Genomic DNA, 22156 nt, shown 5'->3' with positions numbered 1-22156 from the left:
CTGTCAGTGTGGCTCTGCTCCGAAGCACCCCGGTGATAAACCAGAACGGAGCCTGGCATCTCTGGCAGCATCCCCCCAGTTGCAGCTGGGACAAAGCTGGGTCCCTGATCCCATATAAGCTGTAAGACACTGTATATCACTGCAGCTTCCTTGCCTCTTTGAGCGCTTTCTTTTCTCTGAGGACATCTTCACGCTTGAAATGGCTTCATGCTTATGTAGCCTTGGGCTCTGCTGGGAATTCCTATTGGGAATTCCCCCACTGGGAATTCTGCCACTGGATTTCAAAGGAAACAGAATAATAATGCTCTTCGTTAATATAGGCTTTTCTGTCATGTCTTTTAGGCCCGCATCCAGCCAAGCAGGCAGGCACATGTTTAACATTAAATACATGAGCAGTCCCTATTCACATGCTGCAAGCTAGAAACGCTCATTAGCACTGGATCGCAGCCCCGGCTGAGCTGCTAACACACTTCAGCCCGAGAGCTGGGCTCAGCAAAAGGTGGCACTGAAGCCTTTCATCATGATTGCACCATCACTGGCTGAGCAGCTTCAATGCTGGCATTTCCTACCCGAATGCCACAAATCCAAAGGGCAATGGCCCAGTAGGGGTGGGGGTCCGCCTGGCAGCGACCTGCTGAGCTCTGACAATGTCATCACGCAGAGCTGCTTAGCTGATGAGCCCAGCTCAAAGCACGCCACATTCAAGTGCATCCCTCTGGAGTATTTTCAGTGTTAGCAACTCTCCAATGAATGGTGAAAGGGGGATGATTTGGGGCAGCGGGGGAATGACAGGCTGCATGATCGCTGCGGGATGTGAAACGCTGCTGAGTCCCGTAACGCTGCGTGGTGAGTGCCTGAGCAGCTACGGGGGGAGGGGGGCAGGCTCCAGACCTTCACATCACGTTTCAAGCTTTGAAAGCCAGCATTGGACAGGATTCCTGTGCTTTCCTAGGGCTGGAGTGCTGCTTGGGACATGGGACAAGGAAATAAAACTGACTGATGCTTTCTTCTTGCCTTGCACATGACCCAGGAGGGGTCACTGCCCAGCACAGAGTTAGTGGAGTGTTATAGTTCAGCACCAAAACAAACCAGCAGAGCCCTCCTGGCCAAGGAAATGGAACATTTTGTGACCCAGAGGGAACATCTCTATGTATCCTGTGAAAATCCATAGGCAAAGTCACTTTAAACATGGTGACTTGTTCAGGTCCTAGCTGAAAATCACAGTCCAGAATAAATAGTCCATCACTCTTGGTTAAAGTATCCCAGATGAAAAGACAGATTTTTTAAAAAATGCTTTGAATACTGTTTTTTTTTTTTTTAAAAAAAAAAAAAAAAAATCATTACCTCCTTCAACTTCTCAACAAGTATAAGCCTCACAGCTTTCCTGCCCCCTCTGGAATCATTAGGTCATTGCAGTCATCAAAATTAATGAAGAGATGAAAGATTGAGCAGAAAGGCAAAATCTTACTGGAAAAATATTTCTTAATATGAAAATCTATTCAAGAATAATGAATACATCTAGCAGAATAATAAACAACTGCAAACTTCCCAATGCCTGAAAGAATACATGTGAAGGAGGACACAAGACTTTGCCTTTATTTTCCTGTTTAAAACACCGATTCATGCTAAAAAGTCAATGTTTCCATGTGCCTCTAGGGCCTTCAGTGAGTGAGATTTCCACTGCCTACATTTTAACAATACCCTAAACTCAGCTAGTTAGCCAAAGCTGACCAGTCCAGGAAGGGGAACTCTCTTTGCTTCTCACCTTCGCTGCTGGGGCAGTGGTGGGAGCAGGGCTGTGAGCCTTTGATGGACTTTGGACGTCATCCTACGAGGTGGCTGGGTGACCCTAAAATGAGCTTCTCTGAGTGCCCACCCATGAGCACTCCCCTAGTTAGCAGCGAGGAAATGGCAGAATGGTTGTGGATAGCCTGGAGCTGACTTTCGTCGGGGACAAGAGAGGAGGAAAGGTGGCTGGGGGTTAAATAAATAAATACATATTCAGAATTAATACTATGCCCAATTCTGCTGGTCTTTCTTGCAGGAAACAAAGATGTCTAGCTTCTTTGTGATACAGACTGCCATTCCCCCCTGGCAGTGGCTTTTCAGCTGATGCAGACACAGGACAAGAGCTTGTAACCCATAGCTCTATATTCCCTGCTACATTTCTACTGGAAAAAAAGAAAAAAAAAAAATGTTTATCAGAAGCTCTCTTTTAAACAGTCTTGAGACAGATACTCCCTTGGTCTTACCTGTACAGCAAGATGACCTCTTGGCAATTCAAAAAGGTTAACAAAAAAATGAGAATAACTTGTATATGGGATCCTCTAGCACTCCCATATCACTGTTAATAGAAGAAAAATCAATATTAGTTCCAATATGAATGGAGTGTTGGATTGACTGAACAGGGAGCTTTGAAATAAATATCTAAGAAATGTTTGGATGAAATGGACATCTTTACAGACATTTGGTCTGCATTTCTGAAATGTAGATGATTAAATCCACATTGTTGGCTTCTTCCCCCTCTGCACTATGTCTTTCTTTACATCTTGCAAAAAATTTATGAACAAAGTTATTGTAAATCTGCAATGTCTGTCTTGTCACTTAGATTCTTTTCAGAAATGCTGCCTTGCCAATGTAGACATACAATCCTGTATGATTAATATTTATAACTTATAATTCTAAATACAATGGAAGGTCACCAAAAATACCCTGCATAAAGGAGTCTGGAGCCCTTTAAAACCTCACTGGTGATGGATCCTCAGTCTTGAGAACGGGGCTCAAAATCTTAGCAGCACACTTTTCTATGTAGGATTTCCAGTATTTCCTGCTTCTGACTATGGCTGAAGCCAAAAAGCACAAAGGTGAGCAGAAATTACAGATCTAAAAGCATGAGCCTGGATTTCAAACCCAAACAAAGGTCAGGGAATGCCTGAACCTGTCCATAATCTTGCATCAGCCTACAATAGAGTTATGAATAAAACGCAAAGCTAGGATGCAGAGTGAGACTTGAATAACCACAGAATGGGCACTGCAGCTGATGGGAAACGAGTTTAATTTTTACCTTCTCATATCCATCAATACATTTGTCCAGACTTTTTGTGTGTGTGGTGTTGCTAGAAAAGTGAAAATATTTTGGTTTTATATTAGTGATTGAAAGGAAGGTAGTTAGGGGATTTTCAGTTTTATAATGAAATCCAAAAAAGATTTTAAGATATTTTAAGGCAAACCATCTTACAAAAATCTCATTGTGCCAACAGCTCATTTTCTCTTTGGTATAAGCCGAACCATTTTTAAACGACGTTCTAGAAAAACAGATGTAATTTGAGGTTGCTGAGATCAACTGATTGTGATTTGGCCCTCTTCTAGCAAAGCTGAAGTAAGACAGATTCGAGCATTTCAGAACAGGATTCAGCAAACTGGTGAAGATCCGGAGACAGAAGAAATCAGGACAGCCCCTGAACTGGTTCATTTATCCTGACTGCCTCTGCTGCATGTTTGTACAATCTTCGTTAGGGCGCTAAATGCAGTGAGCATAGAGCAAGAAGCCGTGTCTGCCTCTGCATCTTCATTCAAAGATCACCACCACTGTGATTAAGCAACGCCACTAACTGAAGTGCAAATCTGGAGAATGACAACTGAGGAAAAATGTAGATTTTGTTCGGCATGCTCCTTGCCAAATCATACTGACAGTGAAAAAATCCCAGTGACCATCAATCACACAGCAGACTTTTCACCTGAAACAAAATTTGCACAGCACTGCTAATAGCACTCTGCTAAACTGACAGAGCCATCTTGCCCAGTGTGCTGAGTGAAAACAAAAACCAAAAGACAGACGGAAAGGACCAAGTGGATTAAAATAAATAAATAAATAATTGCCTTAATTTAAAAAAAAAAAAAAAATCACAAATAATTCCAAACTCATGAAGAAATGTTTTTAACGAGCCACATGTGCTTGTGCAGACACTTCTAATCTCATTAGATTTTTCTGGCTGCTGTTAGTGTTCTCTGAGCCAGCTGATTTCTCAGCAATATTTGAAAGAGTGCAAGCCTTTGCCCTCCAGTCTTGCCGCTTTTACAATGTCCCATTCTAGGGGAAGACTTGGGAGTTCATGGATTTTTTCCGGAGGTTTTGGAAAGTTCAGAACAAATTGATCACTGCATGCAAAACAATAGTCAGCCGCAAACTATCTTCATAGTCAACAAGCAGCACTCTGCTCCCAGCTGGGTTAGAGTGAAAAGTGGAGTCGTCTCACCAAAGCAATGGGATGGCTTCAGATCATCACCGCTGTCACACAGCAGAGGCTGGCTTTATGTGCTCTCTTCAGTCCTCTGGCTCTCTGGCTGCAAACAGGTTTCTTGTAAGGTTTCCCCATGGTCTCAGCTCACCAGTTTGCGGGTCCCCTCAAACCAGCACAGCTCTCTACAGCTCTGATCAGAAGGAGAGCCACACCAGGTGAGAGCTCAGCTTTATTTCATCTTTGAAAGCAATCATAAATGTTCCCAAACTGAAAACTGAGAGCCATGTACACTATGATACATATTAGGGCATGAGAGTTTTATGCGAAAGAGCTGTCATTCTGGATTTGCTACAGTAATGTGCAAATAATCACTACTCCAAAGCAGATCATTTCAGGCAGATGCTCCAGACAGAACAAAATAATCAGCTTACAGAAACCAATCCAGAATCATTTAACCTGCACAGGTGAACCTTGGAGAAGTGGGACTAAGGCATCATGCGTGGCTTCCTGCTAGTGTGCTTGCCAACTTTCTGGCTGGAAATGTGCCTCCTCTCTGCTTCAGCCTGCCCTCTTTGAGGCTATCAGAGTGTACAGCTCCCTGGTAAGATGATGAGCGCTTGAAGGTGACCCCATCTGGAGCCCAAAGCGAGGAAAGTGCTTCCCCTGTCTGGAATTCGTATGCAGCAACAGCTTGCTCCTGCCTATCCACGTTTCCCAAGATAGCAGTATAAAGGAACTGGCAGCCATACAGTCAAGACGATGATATCCTACGTGGTTTGGTTAGCTGTGCCAATTCTGGCTATGGGCTTGACTCAATATGCTGCCCCTGTTAGTGCTGTCTCTACCAACTAGCAGATCCACTGGGTATTTTGGCATTAGCACCACTCTTCCAAGGGCTGCCTGCTCAATTGCTCTTTTACTTTAAACTTTTGGATCCAGAAGCATCATGCAAATTTTATGCAAAGTAGCATCTGCAAGTCTGACATATTCACTCAGGCTTCCCCCTCTTGCGCCAAGTTAAAAATAAATACCCTATAAACTCTTGGGCCTGCTAAGACAAAAAATGCATTCAGAGTTTTTTTTTTTTTTAATATAACTGCTAAGAGCATTACTCCTTTAGGGTCAGACTCTTTTTTTTTTTCCCTCTCTCATATTTTGTTCCTGCCTCAAGAATTTCAATAGCACTGGAAAAAAGCATCCTTGAAATAGCCTGCAGAAGAACCAGTTCTACGTGTCCCTAGCTGACTTGCTTGGTATTTCAGCTAATATCATATTTTCAAAACTCCAAAGAAAACAGGTGCTGATATACCCCAACATGAAACAAGGAACTAATAAAGTGGACTCATTTCCAATACTGATTATGAGTAATACTAGTTGTGCCAGATCGTAGGTTCAGATTTCAAAGGGTCTCCACCCCCCACACTAGAGCTGCCTTCTCCTTTCCCCAGTGAGAGGCAGATTTTTCCTGACCAATACACTTGAACAGGTGAAGTCATAGGGATGCCAACCAGATAGCATAATGATAAAATATATCTTAAGGCAACAAGGAGAAGTGTCTGTAAAACGGGAATCCCCCAGGGATGCTGAGCCGCTGCTGGGGTCAGTTAGGACTTGCTGAGCCGCTTGGCCACATCTGCATAGGCTTGCTCAATTTCTTTGTCTGCTGCACAGGTGTTGGTGAATTCATCCCTGGCATATGCATTCTTCAGGTACCGCCAAAGGCCTGTCATCTCTGTTGGGAACTCAAAGTTGCGGTATTTCTTTGCAACAATCTAAACCAAAGACAAAAGAGAGAGAAAAAAAAAATCCTGGTGGTAATATATTTCCAGAGTTCATTTTAGAGAGCTTCTTACTCTTTCTTGTAGTATAATTAACAGCAAAAGAGAGAAATGGGAAGTGAGATAATAGAATGGGTTGCCCAGAGAAACTGTGGATTCCGTTATTGGGTTGGACAGGGCTTTGAGCAAACTGGTTTAACGAAAGATGCCCCTGCCCATGGTCTTTAAGGGTTCCTTCCAACCCAAACAATTCTATAATTCTATGCTCTTTAAATGCTCAGGGACACACGGGCTTATAACAGCTTGAAAAGTGACCATTAGTCATCCTGTTTCTTGCAAGGATACTACTTGACATAAGGACACTCTAATACAATTGCCTGGCAACCATCACCAAATTGTACCTTTTATGGTACCTAAAATTCATTAATTATATTGTATTGTTCTCTAGTGTTTTCCATCCACTTTATGCACATCACCTCTTAATTCTGAGATGCCAAGTAAGGGATCTTATAGCTAAATCACAAAAAAAACATAATAAATTTAAGGAAAGGCATTAGTAACCACTAATACATAACATTTTAATATTAATGATTCTATTTAACATTACACTACGTTATAGATTTACTATATTTGTATTTGTTATATATGTAATTTATTTTATTTGGCCAGTGAAATCAGAAGATATAACCACCTACAGCTGCTGGAAGGCTTTATCTGTGTTCTTGAAAAGGAAATATTCAGGGTGGTATGGGTACCATGATTGAGAAACCAAGATGATTTAGCAGACATTATAAACAGGACTATTAGGATAAACTGGGGGGAGAAAATGATTATTTCAAGACCTGTTAGACTCGGAAATTGTCTATCAAGTGAAATTTTCAATTTCTAAAAACACTCGGGCCCTTATTCAGCAAAATATTAAAGTGCATACTTAATTTTAAGCACCTGTATAGTCCGTTGAAGTCAATGGGACTAATCTGTGTTTAAAGCTAGTTGGCTGGTTAAGTTGGATTGGGACATTTCAATATTCCTGTAAGAATATACTGTATAGAATAATCCTGTGGTGACAGAATGAACTAGCTGATAGGAAGGGATGGATTAGCTGATTTAATGAGTGCTTCCAATCTCTAATTTTTCTGACAGTATAAAATTGTTCCTGAGCATAAATTACATACATATGTGCCACAGAGTTCCCCTTTATTTTTAAAGCACATGGTAGAGCTGTTTTCCATCTCAGATTTCTTAGGACAGTCATGTTCTCAGAAATGACTATGATTTGTTTTTATTACCAGGATCCACTTGGTGTATGAGGCCTTATGCTGTCCTAAAGTGCATTTAATTAAGCATTCTTGCCTTCAATGATGTTTCATACACACATGGGGAAGATAAAACCTGCTGAGCAACTAAAGTCAGGATTTTCACAACTTCCAGCACCCATCTTTCATCAAGTGAAAAACTCTTAATACTTTGCCCTTTTCTTCTACCTGCAAAATACTTTTCAGATAATATCCCATCATTATGCTTGTCTGAGATATATTTTAAGTCTCTTTTGACATCTTTCACTTTATCCCAAGGAAGCAGGGGCCATTAAGGGGCCACTCAGTGTTCTTGCATTGTCTGACTCCAAAGTCACCAACAAAGATAAGTCAAAAAGAAAAAGAGCTAAACCTGTGAGGATATTATCACATTTCTTACCTGGTGACTTATGCCCTTTTTCTTTTCTTTTTGCATGTGTGCAGTCAGCTTCTAGGCTCAGTTTATGTTTTGGCTCACCGAGCCAAATTAGATGCATGACTTGGCTTTAATTCCTAGCTTTCTTGCTTGCCAAGGTCTGCCAGGTACTTGCTTTATTCTAAATAAACATGTAATCTGATAAATTAAATAAATGTAACATTTGGAAGTCAGGATGATGTACATCATTTGCACTGTACCAGCGACCATTGGACATCGTAAAACCTGGATCTCAGCATTGACTTTGATTTGTTAACTTCTCTGTGTAAAACACCAGCTGGAACAAATATTCCACCAAAAGATGGAATGTCTCTTAAGTTACAAATGGGTGGGAACTGACTAAAGTTTTGACATCTCTCTTAAGAATAATGGGAAGGAATTAATATGAAAGATGGCTTTTACCAGCAGCAGGGTGAGAATAAAGAGACAGGATACCCAGATCTTAATGTTGTCTTCGCTACTAACTAGTGATGGGACATTTTCCCCATGTATTAAATACAAAGTGGCTTAAGTGAACCTACAAGAAATACTGAGGAAAATGTGTTTCAAGCTCTGCTGCTGAACCTGTGTACTTGCTCACCCATGCTAGGGAGTACGGAGTAGATAAATACCTGAGGGTTAAATAGTGTGTAGCACAAAACCTCATAAAGTATGAACCAGGGAACTTCCCTGGCTTCTTTCTCCATCACATGGCACCTTTTACCTTGACAACATGGAGCTTGGGCAGAAGGTTGCAGTCAGCAAGGGTCAGGTCATCGCCATCCAGAAACTTGCGTTTAGACACCTTCTCCTCTTCAGTGCTGTCTGCATCTATCTCCTCTGGCAGTGGGGTTCTCAGATAGTCATCCAGCTTCTTCAGAGCCTTCACCAAACCTTTTTCAAGGGCTATGCCAAAAAGTAATAAGTGGTTAGGAGAGAGTGAGAATTATTTAGAAACACTCATTGTCAGTGACTATGGCACTATCAAGAAAATAAAAAAGAGAAATACACACACACAAAAAGGTTGTAGTTTTATAACTCAACACTCTTTCAGAGCAATTAGAGGCAACAGCAACAGTTCCAAAAAATGCTAACTCTGTAAGATACATTATAACTGAAACAAAAGCAATATAACAAAAACTAAATACAAAGCTAGACAAAGCAGATGAGACATTTAGCCATCGTTAAGATTCCCCTTACTTCAGGTTCATTTAGGTGCAAATTCTCTCTTTGATATGTCTCAAAGGGAGTGCCACAATGGAGATAGGACTTTGGACTTCAATTACTAAGACCTTGTTCCACACTGCTGCAGGCTCTAAGGCATTCAAGACTTAAATTCCACTTAGACATAATGCACAGCAGAGTGTAAATTTTTTACTAGAAAAAAAATCAACCTGGGCACAGAATGTGTGTGTGTGTGCTTTACTAGAAAGATAGTAGAAAAATCTGATAATAACAATATACTTACAGAAAACTGAACTGTACACACTGACTGTACCTAGGCTTACATGTTATTTAGACTGCAAACACTCTGGGACAAGAAGGATCTTTTGCATCTCTGTTTGAAGGGTGACAAGCATGATGGGGTCCTAGCCCCTGACAAGTACCCCAAACTGCTAAAGCAATAAAAATAAGAAACAGCAAGAATTTACAATGTGAAAAAATAACAACATGACTCATGGGCTTCAGGCCAGAATTTCAGCTGGTGAAAATTACCTGCTGTGATTTATACCTGCTGCAGACCTGGCCCAGAGTCAGCGTTTAAGGCCTAATCCTGTAAAATCTTGTATCTCTGAGTAACTTACTGCTATTTAAACTTAAGGGAGACTACTCAATGTGTCAAGTTACTCATGCGGTGTAGCACTACAAAGCCTAGGGAGATAAATATATTTATGGAGCACAATGTGAGCTTCAAAGGGCTGCCGTGATTGCCCTGTACAGGGCAGGTTGCTGGCACAGGTAGCTCTACTGGCTCTGCTGTCAGCCACTCCTGTGTTTTTGGCACAGAGGGAAAGGCGGCACGTACAGGGCCATGGAGAAAGCAGGAGCTGAACACCACTGAACATGATTTCTCTGCTGCCCTGACATCCATTAAACCTTGTGCAGGAGGTGGAAGTCAGATTAAGCTGCCTGGTGCCTTGCTCCCGCTAAAGCCTCTTGGCCAAACAGGAGGGAACCACACCAGCTCTTTTGTGGCTGACTCTTAGACACAGTGGCAAATCCTGGCTTAATTGATTGACCGGAGGAACGACTGCAATCCAACTGAAAACACCCCGACAAACATAGCAGGGAGGAGAAGAATTTTATTTCTGAAAGCAGAGCATCTAAAGCGACTGAAGTGCTGCCATCCGTAAAACAAAAGTGTTGCCATCCCTTATTTAATCAATTCAAATTGCATTTTGACACTGACATTCTGCCATCAGATCCCAGCAGTGGTGTCTTTAATCATCTGCAGCTGTGCTTCACCACACAACTTCTGCTGAAGGGTAGTAACTGCCTTGTGTGTAATATTACCCCATGTGGCAGCGCTCGAAAGATTTAGCAATCTCATCTTGGTTTGACCCATAACACCTGTTGAATAGATCTCTTTCTCTTGGTCAGCCCCAGACTACATCCTCTTACAATGAATTCATTTAGAGACAATGGAATCAAATTACTGTAATTGAATTCAATTTTGCTCATTCAGATTTTAGAAAACTGATTTAACTCTGAGTATTTTCCAGCATCCCCTTTACCCAGTAAGATCATCAGTTCTTTGAGTGATCTGAGCAATATTTCCAGTGGAAGTGCTACTTTAGATGCACCATGCTAGTCCATGGGGTCAGTTATGTGTGTTTATAAAGACAGGAGCAACAGGTGACATGGATTTATGTAACTTTTTTCTGGAACTTTTTAGTGCCTTTTTTTCCCCCTCTTACTGATACATCAAAATGTGTCATGGTTGTCTCAAAAACAATGCCTGGAGTGAAGCCTATTTGTGACAGTGGGAAAAATATCTATCTGAATTCATACTTGGCTCTTGCTTACAACTGCTTTAGGCCAGAAATAAGCATATGTGCAGGGTTGAACACATCTGAGACCTCATTCACAGGCTGTGCTGGAACCCACAGGATCCTGGTATCTCCCACTGAAGCCACTGCAAGGTGGGACCATCTCATATTCTGATAATTAAGGACTACTACTTCTGACACCCATGACCCTGTTTAATTAATTAAAACTCTTCTGATCCCAGTAAAGGTCCCAGAACAGCCAGAAAATAGAAAGGCAACGAACAAGGGAGTAACTGCCTTTCTTCCAACTGAATAACAGCATTTTGAAAAGCTAGGAGAATTACAAACCTAAAGTTGCAATTTCAAAAGGACTTTAGGTGCACAGAGTGGAATTTTTAAAGAATTTTTAAAACTTCCTGAAATTTTGCAAGACATTTTTTGAAATCCATATGCAAATACCCACATTGCTAATCCTAATTTCTAGGAGCCCTATCACATTCAGATTTATCTATGCAGTAGATGTAAAGACACAGTTTCCTTGAGAAGGTGCTCAGCAAAAGCCACACTTGAAATAGCAAGATGTATAGAAGAATCTTGAAAACATTGAAGCCAGAGGCTTATGATCCTGACATCTCAGAGAGAGAGTGAATGTCTCGTACTGGTATGGGTGAGAGAATTCCTTCATAGGTTTGAATTCACCGGTGACTTGCACAAGTGAGAGGTACCAAAAGCAGGTCTGTTTTTCATTTTTTACCATATACGTTAAAAATAAATAAATAAATATAGTGTGTGAAGGGCTGTGCTTTTAACAATGGTATAGGGAGAGCATTTCTCTGAAAAGCGGAAGACTGAGGTCCAAATGCCTTTTCGAAGTGGTCAGCCCAGACCTCCAAGATTAAATCCCACCAGTGGAGTACTGGGCAATCTGTACAGCTCTCCTGTGGAACTGTTGCACTTTCCATAAATTATTTCAGTGGATCATCATTTAAGGCTGATAACACAGGTAAAAGCCTGAAAAATTAATTGTCATTTGCTCTCTTATCTGGTCAATATTTAAGAAAGGTGAAAGGTGAAAAAACATGAGCAAAGACTGAGAAGTAACTTCCTCTAAAACATCCTACAGCTCTGAAGGTTTTGGGTCCCTTGCAGGGTAAAGAGCTATCTCAGCTCACATTGCAGAGCAAACCAAGAAGAAGAAAGATTTCACTCTGAACCTGCCACACCATGGTTATTTTGTGAAAATCTGGATGAGTATATACTGTCTCCTTTGAGAACACAGAGAGTAGCAGGCACTCACCAAGGCCTTGTGAATACCAGTCACAACACTAAACTGAATGAAGACATTTAAAAAGATGTGACTAACTAAAGAATGTGTAATTTTCCATTTGTGAATATATTGCCCACAGCAAATTTCAGAAGTGGCTAGACAGCTAGTTCGCAATTTATCCTCATGGTAACATCATTAAAGAACTGAACAGGTTGGTTGATAAGTGCTGAAGCTCCATCCAAGTCAATTGTTGGTATTAATCTTCCCTAATGTGCATAAATTAAATGAAATGCTTTGAACTGAAGACTCTGAGGTTCCTCTGTAGTCAGTGGAGCCTTCTTTTCCCTGCTGTTCTTGGTGTGAGTGACCCTAAATCAGCTGTATGGAGAACTTTTCCTGAAGTGGCTGATCTCAGCTTTGCATTGTGCTGCTAATGTCAGGGTGGAGGGTTCAATATTACAACACCAAGTGGAACTATGCCTGAGAATGTGGCTCTCTGCTGCTTTTGAAATTTCTACCTCCAATTGCTTCCCCACCCTGTAGACTTGCACTATGATCTTAGAGATCCCAAATGCGACCAGCCCTTTGAGGGGAGCCCTGTCATCAGGTTACTATTGCAACATCTGCAAACATCTGAACTCACAGAAACCATCTTTCTGGCCAGTGAAATCACTAAGCAAAAGGACACAAGCAATGCATTGCCTCCACAGTGATGTATTGAATATAAATTCAAATTCCAAGAAGTTTTACCTGTGGATATTGAAAATCTGTGGTGGAGTCCCCTCTCTCACCCTTCACTGCTGTGTTCTGGGCTATTTATGCAGCCAAAGACAACTTATATCAGTCACAGTCCTGCTGTGTCATCCCAACAATATTGAACACTATCAGTAAGAAAAACAAACAAACAAAAACCTCACAAGCTCCGTGAGTTTCCTTCTCTCCTCAAAAGTATGCTTTTATACAACTTTCCTTACGAATTCTGAGTTAGAAGCCAGAAAAATAGCACTTTTCAACCTCAAAGCAACCACAGAACACTTAATGAATGTATTACCATCTGTCAAATGCACGGGGTGAGGTTCAATTTAGCTGATGATACCTAATTCACAATGACGCTCTGTTTTCAGCAAAAGGTTACTTGATGTTGAACAATGAGATTAACAAATCCTGACATGCACAGAAATACAAATAATGTAACAAAAGCTAATAATTGGCAAAATTGTGCTCTCGGTTACACTGACATAAAAGAGGAGTAAGTCCACATTGTCAACAAGCTATTCCATATTTACTCCAGTTCAACCAAGACCAGATTTGGCTCTGTTATTCAACTCTTCAAGCAAAAACTTCCTTAAACTATTAGCCTGTGCAACTATTTCCAGAGGACAAAGAGAAATCCTTCTGTCTTGAAATATTTATACCACAACTGAACAAAACATTGGAAAATGTAAATGCACGGAGCAGTCCTGCAAGTCAGGGGGAGGGCCAGATTCAAAGATTCATTAGTAGATACTTTGGGTGAAATTTTGGACATACTGAAGCCTGTGAAAGTTTTGCTGTTGACTTCAGTGGGGTTAGGATTTCTCCAGCAGCTTTTAAAGCCAAAAAAGGACTATTACAATCATTTAATCTGACCTCCTGAATAACAGTGGCCATAAAACTTCCAGCGTCATAGGTTGTTTCCATCTCTATTTTCTATGGGTCAAATAAGGCTGAAGCAAAATGGAAAGTAACTAGAAAGTAGTAAAAGAAAAATGGTTCGGAAAAAGTAAAACTGATTCAGACCATCCACACCCACTGCATTTGCAGAGGTCAGACAAGGACTCTTCTTCCCCTTCCTTGAACTCAAATATTTCCTTCCTTGTTTAATGCTGGGACAAGGAGAAATAGCAAAGCAGACAAAGCACATAAACACCAATCTCTGTGGCTTGAAGGAGCCACTGGAAGGCAAATCATTCCATCTTAAAATAGTAGCCTAGAAAAAGCTGAATTACCACCAGAGGAGCCTTGCTCTCTCGTTTGAGAACAGGCAGACTGGCTACCTAAATTTAAAATAGCTAAAATTGGGTGAGATGACTCCTGTTTTACGTGTCTGAGTGGAACCATTTTCAGGATGATTTTACTTGCTAGTTACTACAGCAAATCATGGACAGCACAATAAAAGCAATAAGAACAATTGATTCTTGGGTCAAATTGAACGTAAAAAACATTTGATCTCCATTAAAAGGGAGAAAAACTGCTTACATTTTAAAAACAATCTTAAAGAAAAATAATATAAATTTTCCAAACATAAAAACGAGAAGAAAATTGTTTTAGGTTGTTTAAGTCATGCCTACATGTTCAATCATTTTCTCATGACTTTCCAAATGTTGATAATCTTTGAATTAAAAATTTTCTTTTTTTTTTTTTTTTTTCCAAATTGAAAAAGAGGAAGAGAAAGAAGAAACCTTTTGTTTCAAAAAGATTAGGAGAAAATACTTTCTTTTCAAAAGTCATTGTTCACAACATTCAAGTCACATTTGACCATAATTTAGAATACCCACATCTCCTGTGGTATTTTTTTGTCAAATAAACATTTTATCACAAAATATTTTGTCCAAGACAAAGTAAAATATGTGGCCCTCTTCATAAGGCAATACCACTGAAAGCACAGTGACAACAAGACTTCAAAGTCATTGAGGTCCAGCAATATGATGGCATTTGTAGCTATCACCTGAAATCACTTGAGACTGACCTCAGCAGAGTTGCAAGTTTCTTAATTGTCAAGCCCAGGCAAGTTCAACAAACAATGATCCACGTACAAAAATGAACAATGATTCCTGCTGCTACCCTGGACAACTGATTGATGCTTTTTCTTTTTACTGCTTTCTTCCACTGCCCTCCAGAAAGATTTATCCTGTAACACACGCAAATGAACTTGGTGAAATATGCAATGAGGGAAGAGAGGGAACAGTACATAAATATTCACAGTCTCACACAAACAATCTGAGATTTATTTCTCCTTTAAAAAAACAAACCACCTTTCCTGATCACTTCCAGATTCACAGAGTTTGATATTATATGAGACCCAATACTGTTTTCTGGTAGGAGAGGAAAACCAGCTAAGAAACAGCAATTTAAGGTAAGAAAATAATATCATTCTACTAGTCTGACAGTCTGATTAAAGACCAAGGATTCATATTTTCACTCTCTTTTTTCTACATCCTGCTCATTTTTTTTTCAGGCAGGCTCAACAGAGTATTGTAACTTTAATCTGGATAGATTAATCCTTCTCACATGGAGGAGCTGCGACTGCAATATCTATTACTGCCACCATACTGCATATTGAACAGTTTATATTTCTCCCCGTGATTTCAATACAACCCTGGAGATTTGAGTGCTGCCTTGATTTCCTCTGTTTAGCCATTTAAAAGACAGGTGTCTCTTCTCAGCTGGTTCTGTAGGCTCCCTCTCTGCCCAGAGGTTCTGAGCATCTCTGGAGGGCAATTCCCTCCAGCTGCCCGACACCTGATGCAAGCTGGTGACTCATGCCCTTCTTGCTGCACAAATCACACGCGAAACCTAAAGGACTAGCTCAGACTAGACACCTAACTTTCGGGAAGGTGAAGTTGGGCAAGATGAATCCCACCCTTTGACTATAATTTCACTGTTCACCTAAGTGATGTTAGGATAATACCCGCCATTCTTTTAAAGCTACTTAGATATTTAGGGTTCACACCCCAAAGGGCAAGTACATCACCAATTTGAGCGTTGCAACATCCAATTTCCAGGCATATTTCTGCCCTGTAAAATCCCCAGCTCTAAGGAGGATCTATATTGAGAGGCAAATGAGAGGTTAGTCACCAAAAGGAGAAGGACGGAGGTGTGGCTCCCATGCATCCAAGACATTTAGATGCCTAACTCTGGGCCAAAGGTAGTTTCTGGGGTGAGTCACCTCTGCTATTAAAGATGTTCCACTCAAGATAAATAATTCAATATTCACTAGAACAGAGACTTGAGCATGTTCCCACAATAAAGGTAAATGCCCACGCTGAAAAGTAGCAATCCTCCTGTCTGTTTCCACTCGCTTAATGAATCAATGAAGACCTTGTTGTGTACACAGAGGAGAACCAAGCATAAATAGGCACATATTTTCCATGTATATTGGTACATATATTCTGTGTATGTCCACTGAGAGAAATAGAGTTGCTAAACCCCAAGAGCACTGCAGCCAGATCTCAGAGGAACATGGAGCTGAAATAGAGCCATTAGACAACCAAAGCAAACTTAAGAAATCAGACACCAGAAAATCTATTGAGGTATTTATGGGTGGGACTCACCTTGTCTACCTTTAGCTATCTAAATGTTAGGTATCTAGTCTAACCTAGCTGTCCAAGGCAGATATATAGATAATGTTAAAAGGCAGGACTAAAGGAATTTCCCTTCCCTCCCTACCCCATCTACAGACCTTTAGGATGTGGACTGCTCAATCAGAGCTTCATCGCAAAGGTTTGGCATATTTTGACAGACCTGTAAAAATTCACAAAAAGCGTGTTGCTATACACTTGAGCAGAAACCTCAATTCCTCTGTTAAATTTCCCTCAGCCAGAGCACAATGATCCACAGGCTAGGAGTTAACCTGGATTTGGGAGACCTGAGTTCAAGACTTTTCTTCCCAGCTATTCTACATGACCTTATATAAATGATTTAAATTCTCTATCTACTTCCCATATACAAAATAAGGATGATAGAACTCTTCAGCCACAAACTTAACATTGGTAAAAGCAGTAATGCACCAGCCATGAATATTTGTTTCAGATTAGAAAGAAATAAACTGTAACTACAACAAAAGTAAGAGGTATCATCCTATTTTTGTTACAGCACCCATCCTACTCCCAGATTAAACCTGGTGAAACAGGTATATTGATAATGTCTTCAGAAAGAACACTAAACATGTAATTTTCAAGTTTCTAGAAAGTTTGTTTTGACTTGGTTTTAGTTTTAGGTTAAATCTCAGGTTTATTCCTTCCCTTTTTTTAGTTTTAATGTGGAGGCAAGCAATAAATATAATGTTTGTAATGTTATCATGAACACAACTGAAGCACCTTCAAATGCTAGTTTTTAAGAAGAAAACCCAGGTCTTAGAGTTACACGAAGAGCAAGGTTCATTTCCAAGTCTCCTAGGAGTCCAAGCGACCCTGAGGGCAGGAAGCAACTGAATGTAAAACTACTGGCCTACAAGTGCCCCAGGAAGGGCAGTACCTAACTTGCATTTCACAAATCATCGTAACCCTATAGCAGCACATAAGTGACAAGAATCTCTTCTAGATCATGTCCCCAAGGGCCTAATCCTGACCTCTGCAATGCTAGTCTTGTGCAGGTGTCCCTAAACCAAGTGCAGACAAGCAGCAGCTGATTTGCATCAGAACCCTGGAGGAAAAAAAAAAAAAAAAAAAAATCCCTACACATTATCAAGCCATATAGTTATAGTATGAGATTATCACTCTGGTATCTTGATTTTTAAGATACTGTGTGTTTACTCTGAGTGTGAAGTTTTGGTTTGCTAGCACAGAGCAAACAAGATGATTTGGGGACTGACAAAGAAAAATTAGCTACATGTTTCTGCATTAAAATAAGGGAAAAGTTAGCTGCTGGTAGAGCGTGCAACTGGGCTTTAGTGACAGTGCTGTGGGGACCCCTTGTGTTCTAATGTTTAAGCAAAGAAAATTGTTCTACAGGCCGTTGCTGCTTCCAACTTTAAGATTAATTTATTTAAATCCTGGAGGTATAGTGGAATAAAGTCCCCTTTTGTTTACAGTGGGATAATCCCAGTTGCACTCCAACAATTCCAACTAAGTTATTTCACTTAAACAGTGCCGAGGACACGTGAGAGGGAAGCAGCAATGCCTAGCCAGCAGAATCTGAGAATGAAATTTTAAAGCTTATTGGGTCCCCAAATCCCTCTGTTCACTTAGCAGATCTCAGCCTCAACTTATTTTATTTTAATGTTTCTGGTATCCTCAGGTTCTGCTGGCTAGGCACTACTGTTTCTCTCTCATGTGTCCTTTGTGCTCAAAAAAAATCATTAATGATATATATATATATAAAGAGACGATGAGAATTACAAATGACTCATGTCTTTGTTTTATTCCACTATTTCTCTGCTTTTGATACTTTTGTTTTAAGCCCCACTGAATGACTTAGGGATCATCGCGATTGTGCCTCAGCTTCAGTGTTCTGAAAGGCGCAGTAGCAAAAAGATTAAATTATGTTAGGATGCCTAAAAAATCTCCAAGCAGCAGTAGGGAGGTCATACTTCCTCTGTTGCAACAGCCCTGTTGTGACAAGTATTAAGAACATTCTTCCCAGTTCTGGAGTCCCCGATTAAAAAAAGGCTTTGGAAATTCCAGAGAAAGGTCAACGGAGAACAAAAATATAGTTCTCAAGAAAACAAGCCTCAAAATGTCAGGTTTGAAGAGTTTATTTGTTCGTCTTATCAGAGAGAAGGCCAGGAGGCTAAATATGTACAGCCACTCACCCACGGGCAAAATATCTGTGAGGTGTGAGTGAGCAATGTGAGCAAAGCTCCACTGACAAAGGCATGGAGAGGTCTAATGGCTGGAAGCTGGACAAATTTCCGTTTCCACATTGCCAAAGCACTGAACTGCTTAAGGAACAAGCAAGGAGGGAGCAGAGGCAGACTTAACTTCTTGAGGTGTTTATAAAAGGACTAAGAAAAGGTAGTTTTAATCCAGTTCTGGCAAAAAAATGGGAGAAACTGGGCTGGAGGGGGATAAAGCTGCATGGGCAGGTCACAGCCTAGGTGCTTTCACATCCTTAATGTCATCTCCAATGTCCTGTAACAAGGATGGAGCTGGGTTGCCTGTGCCACCTTCAGTGTCACAGAGAATTTGCTACTCAATAGTAAGGCAATTAAATCTCATCTCTCAAGACTTGATCATGATATCAGGGGAGGAGCTGGACTTTGGATTAGGCAGACCAATGCCTTGAACTCAGGGATAAAGTATTGCTGTGTAGACGCCTTCCTCGCACTTTTAGGGTCATCCTGACTCCAGGTTAAGGTTCAGAATATTTGTTTTCAGCTTTGACTGTCTGAGTCACCAGGGATTCACCTTCTGCAGTGCAAAATATGGACCAGCTATTGCCATCACCTGAGCAGCTCTCATTCAATAAATTCCCCTGAGAGGGGCATTGTGCATTAAAGACACTTTTGTTTCTCCTGTTCTCTGCTCAAATGCAAAACAACTTATACCGTAAAGGACTGAAATACTAACATATTTGCTAATGGGCAAAACTGACTGGGTTGTGCTTTGCAAGAGACCTTAATAATAATAATAATAATAATAATAATTAAAATGTCCTTCTAGCCTCAGACTCTGTGAATTTTTTTTTTTTTTGCAATCAGAAAAAAATCTAGATATTAGAAAAGAACTGCATCTCTAATTCTCATTTAGACACCTTTTTTTTTCCCAGCACTGTTTTCAAGCTAAATGTCAACTATTTAAGATCTCCCTTAATAAAGAAAATTAGCAACACTGATTTTCAGTTGTCTCATTCTTCTCTTCCCACTTATTTATGAAGAACATTTGCATGCATAAAACAAAAAAATATGTTTTGGGAAAAACAGATTCTGGGCCAATCCTTCTCCCTTTGAAGTTACTAACAGTTTTGCAAACTGACTTCAGCAAAATTGGGAGCCAGTCGCTGGGCTCTCTGTCATGTGATAGCTCACTCTACCATTGCTAAATATAAGCCTGTGAACCCTCTTGGGATCATAAGACCAGTTGGGTGCTTAATTCTAGACATTTGCTCATGTAAGATGTTGATTTTTTACTGAGTAATGCCATAACTTCAGTGAAATTTTGACGCACATTTAAGATGCACCAAGTATATTGCAACCGGTGGAGTTACCCACCCGTGCGAAACAGCAGAGCAATGAAGTTAAAACCGAATCCTAAATAATAATGTAATTTAGGCCTCCCATTCCAGCAGCGAGGCACTTAATTCCTCCCAGGACTGCTGCCGCCAGATTGCTCTAATCCATTTCCAGCTGTGCTACCGCTCCTGTGTGCAAGCGAGGGAGCTCGGCTGGGAAACAGAACAAAGAATCCCAGTGCAGCCAGCAGCACTTGGAGGAATATTCAAACACACAGGGGAAATAATTCCCTCTTAAAGAAGAGCATCTGCCAACTACTGTTCCCGTTGCAAGGATTTCAGTCTAGGCCTGGCCTGTGCATATACGCCCTGATTCAGCAAATGCTTGGGAACGTGCTGTCATTTGAGCGCACCATTAACTTTGTGGACTTCAGCACATGTTGTCACCTAGTTTTTAGGGTTTTTCATATTCTCTGTCACATATGTATATAAATACATATATATTCCTTCTTTTTTTTTTTCTCTCCCTCCTTTCATATAGCATACTGTGCTCTCAAAGCTACACCAACATGCATGCACAGATGTGTCAGAAAATGATGTCTCGAGTACATTAATGGTAAATGTTTACTGTTCCCAGAGAGCCTGCAGCTAAGTGTGCTAATCAGCATTACCAAGTCCCTGCCTTGGAGGTCCTGCAGTCTGACCACATCTGGACTTACAGAGAGTTTTAGTCTTCTACTGGCTTCAAATATTATTTTTCCTATTTCCATCAGGATATCTTCATGCCTTAATTAGCAAAAGTTGAAAGGTCTTAGAGGAAGAAAAAAAAAACCTAAATGATAGGAAAGTTCAGAAACTTTCCCTAGTAAGGTACATACTTCTGAGGTTAAGACGACGGTTTGTTATCATTTTGGAAAACTGAAAACCTCTTCCTTCCAATGGAATAAAATTTCAGTTCTTAGTTTTGGCAGGTCAAAAGGTATCAGTCCTTAAACCTGTCACTGGTACCAGACAGAATATTGATGGCTCTGGGCCACCAGCCAGCATAATTTTCAGGGAAGTTTTCAAAAAGTTTTCTCCAGCAAACTTCTGTAAAATGTTGTTTCTGAGCATTTTAGAATTGGTCTTTGATTACTGGGCAGAGTGGAGATAAAGCAGTTTAGGATGGACGCTGAGTGCAACTTGCTGCACTCCTTAACAAGTTCACACACAGCTATCACCACTGATTTAGTGATCTTTATATGTGTGATTTTATAAAAAGATAGAGTGGAAAAGAGTTTTATTAACATATCATGAGTGAGTTATATGGGTCATCCCAAATGAATGGCAATAAAATCTTTATATCACACTCACCAACATGTATTCGGTACTTTATGTGCCACAAATGTTGCAGAAAAGCTCTTTTACATATGTTTTAAAGACTGTTTTTTTTTTTTTTATACTAGGACTGGTTTTGTAAAGCTGCCAGGCACTTTAGTTACCGCGAACCCAACAGTACTCAGTTCAGAGGGAGCCATAAAAACTTGTTTAAAATGTTCTAAAATAGCTTTTTTGTCCATCAAAATGCCACAGTTAAAGATCTGTCATCTTGAGACGTTCCATAGCTAGAAATCCCATCACAAAGCAACTCCTTCTCTCTAAAATGATTTTAAAAGCTATTTCTAGTCTATCCTGGTTGCACAACAGAGAAAACTTAATATCATCACAGTGTAGGACAAATTATGGCTCATGCTGGGTCTCGGACAGGTGTGGGGGTTTGTGGTGGAAAAGGGAAATTCTGCAACTAAAGAGGAAGAAATAAAAAAAAATAATGGCAAGTTGATACACAGACACACATATATACATATATATATATATATATTTAGCACATTGAAAATCTATGCAAAAGTTGTAAAGCATTAACATCGGCCCTGAATTAGAGCCTGATCCAAGATTCCTGCTAAAGGAAACTCCTGATCCATCTAAGGGCATTCAAACAGTTTTTTTTACCTTGCTCCATTAAAATCAACAGGAGCTTTGCCAGGAGCTTTGCTGAGCAGAGGCTGAAGCTTTTAGGACAGAAGGATCAAAGGCTCGGGACAAGCTGTGTCATGGCTACAGCCTGACCTCTTTGGATGTGAAAAGCCAGGCTGGAAGGAAGCAAGGTGACCTGCTGCTCTTCCCCAACAAGCAAGAAGATGTTCTGGGGAAAGATGCTTTGTTCCCAAATGCCTGTATGGTGATGGAGAGCAGACCAGCCCCCGTTTGTTGGGATGACACGGGCTGACCCACAGCACCAAGGAGCTCACCACAAAGGGTCTG

The 22156-nt window shown here is 40.5% G+C and overlaps 1 protein-coding gene across 2 annotated transcripts in view; it reads right to left on the bottom strand.

The window, feature by feature from the left end:
- Positions 1 to 3038: 3038 nt before the first annotated feature.
- CLIC5 (chloride intracellular channel 5) overlaps positions 3039 to 22156 on the bottom strand; it is a 67873-nt gene continuing 48755 nt past the window's right edge. For both annotated transcript variants that reach the window (XM_035322310.1, XM_035322311.1), the window contains exons 5-6: positions 8454 to 8635; positions 3039 to 6013 (exon numbers count right to left, since the gene is read on the bottom strand). In XM_035322310.1, the coding sequence (XP_035178201.1) occupies positions 5846 to 6013; positions 8454 to 8635 (350 nt within the window). In that variant the 3' untranslated portion in view covers positions 3039 to 5845. The remainder of the gene's footprint in view (positions 6014 to 8453; positions 8636 to 22156) is intronic.

The sequence above is a fragment of the Oxyura jamaicensis genome, chromosome 3 (assembly GCF_011077185.1).
Source record: "Oxyura jamaicensis isolate SHBP4307 breed ruddy duck chromosome 3, BPBGC_Ojam_1.0, whole genome shotgun sequence".
Taxonomy (NCBI): domain Eukaryota; kingdom Metazoa; phylum Chordata; class Aves; order Anseriformes; family Anatidae; genus Oxyura; species Oxyura jamaicensis.
The sequence above is the reverse complement of the archived record's forward strand: the minus strand, read 5'-3'. Positions and strand labels throughout refer to the sequence as shown.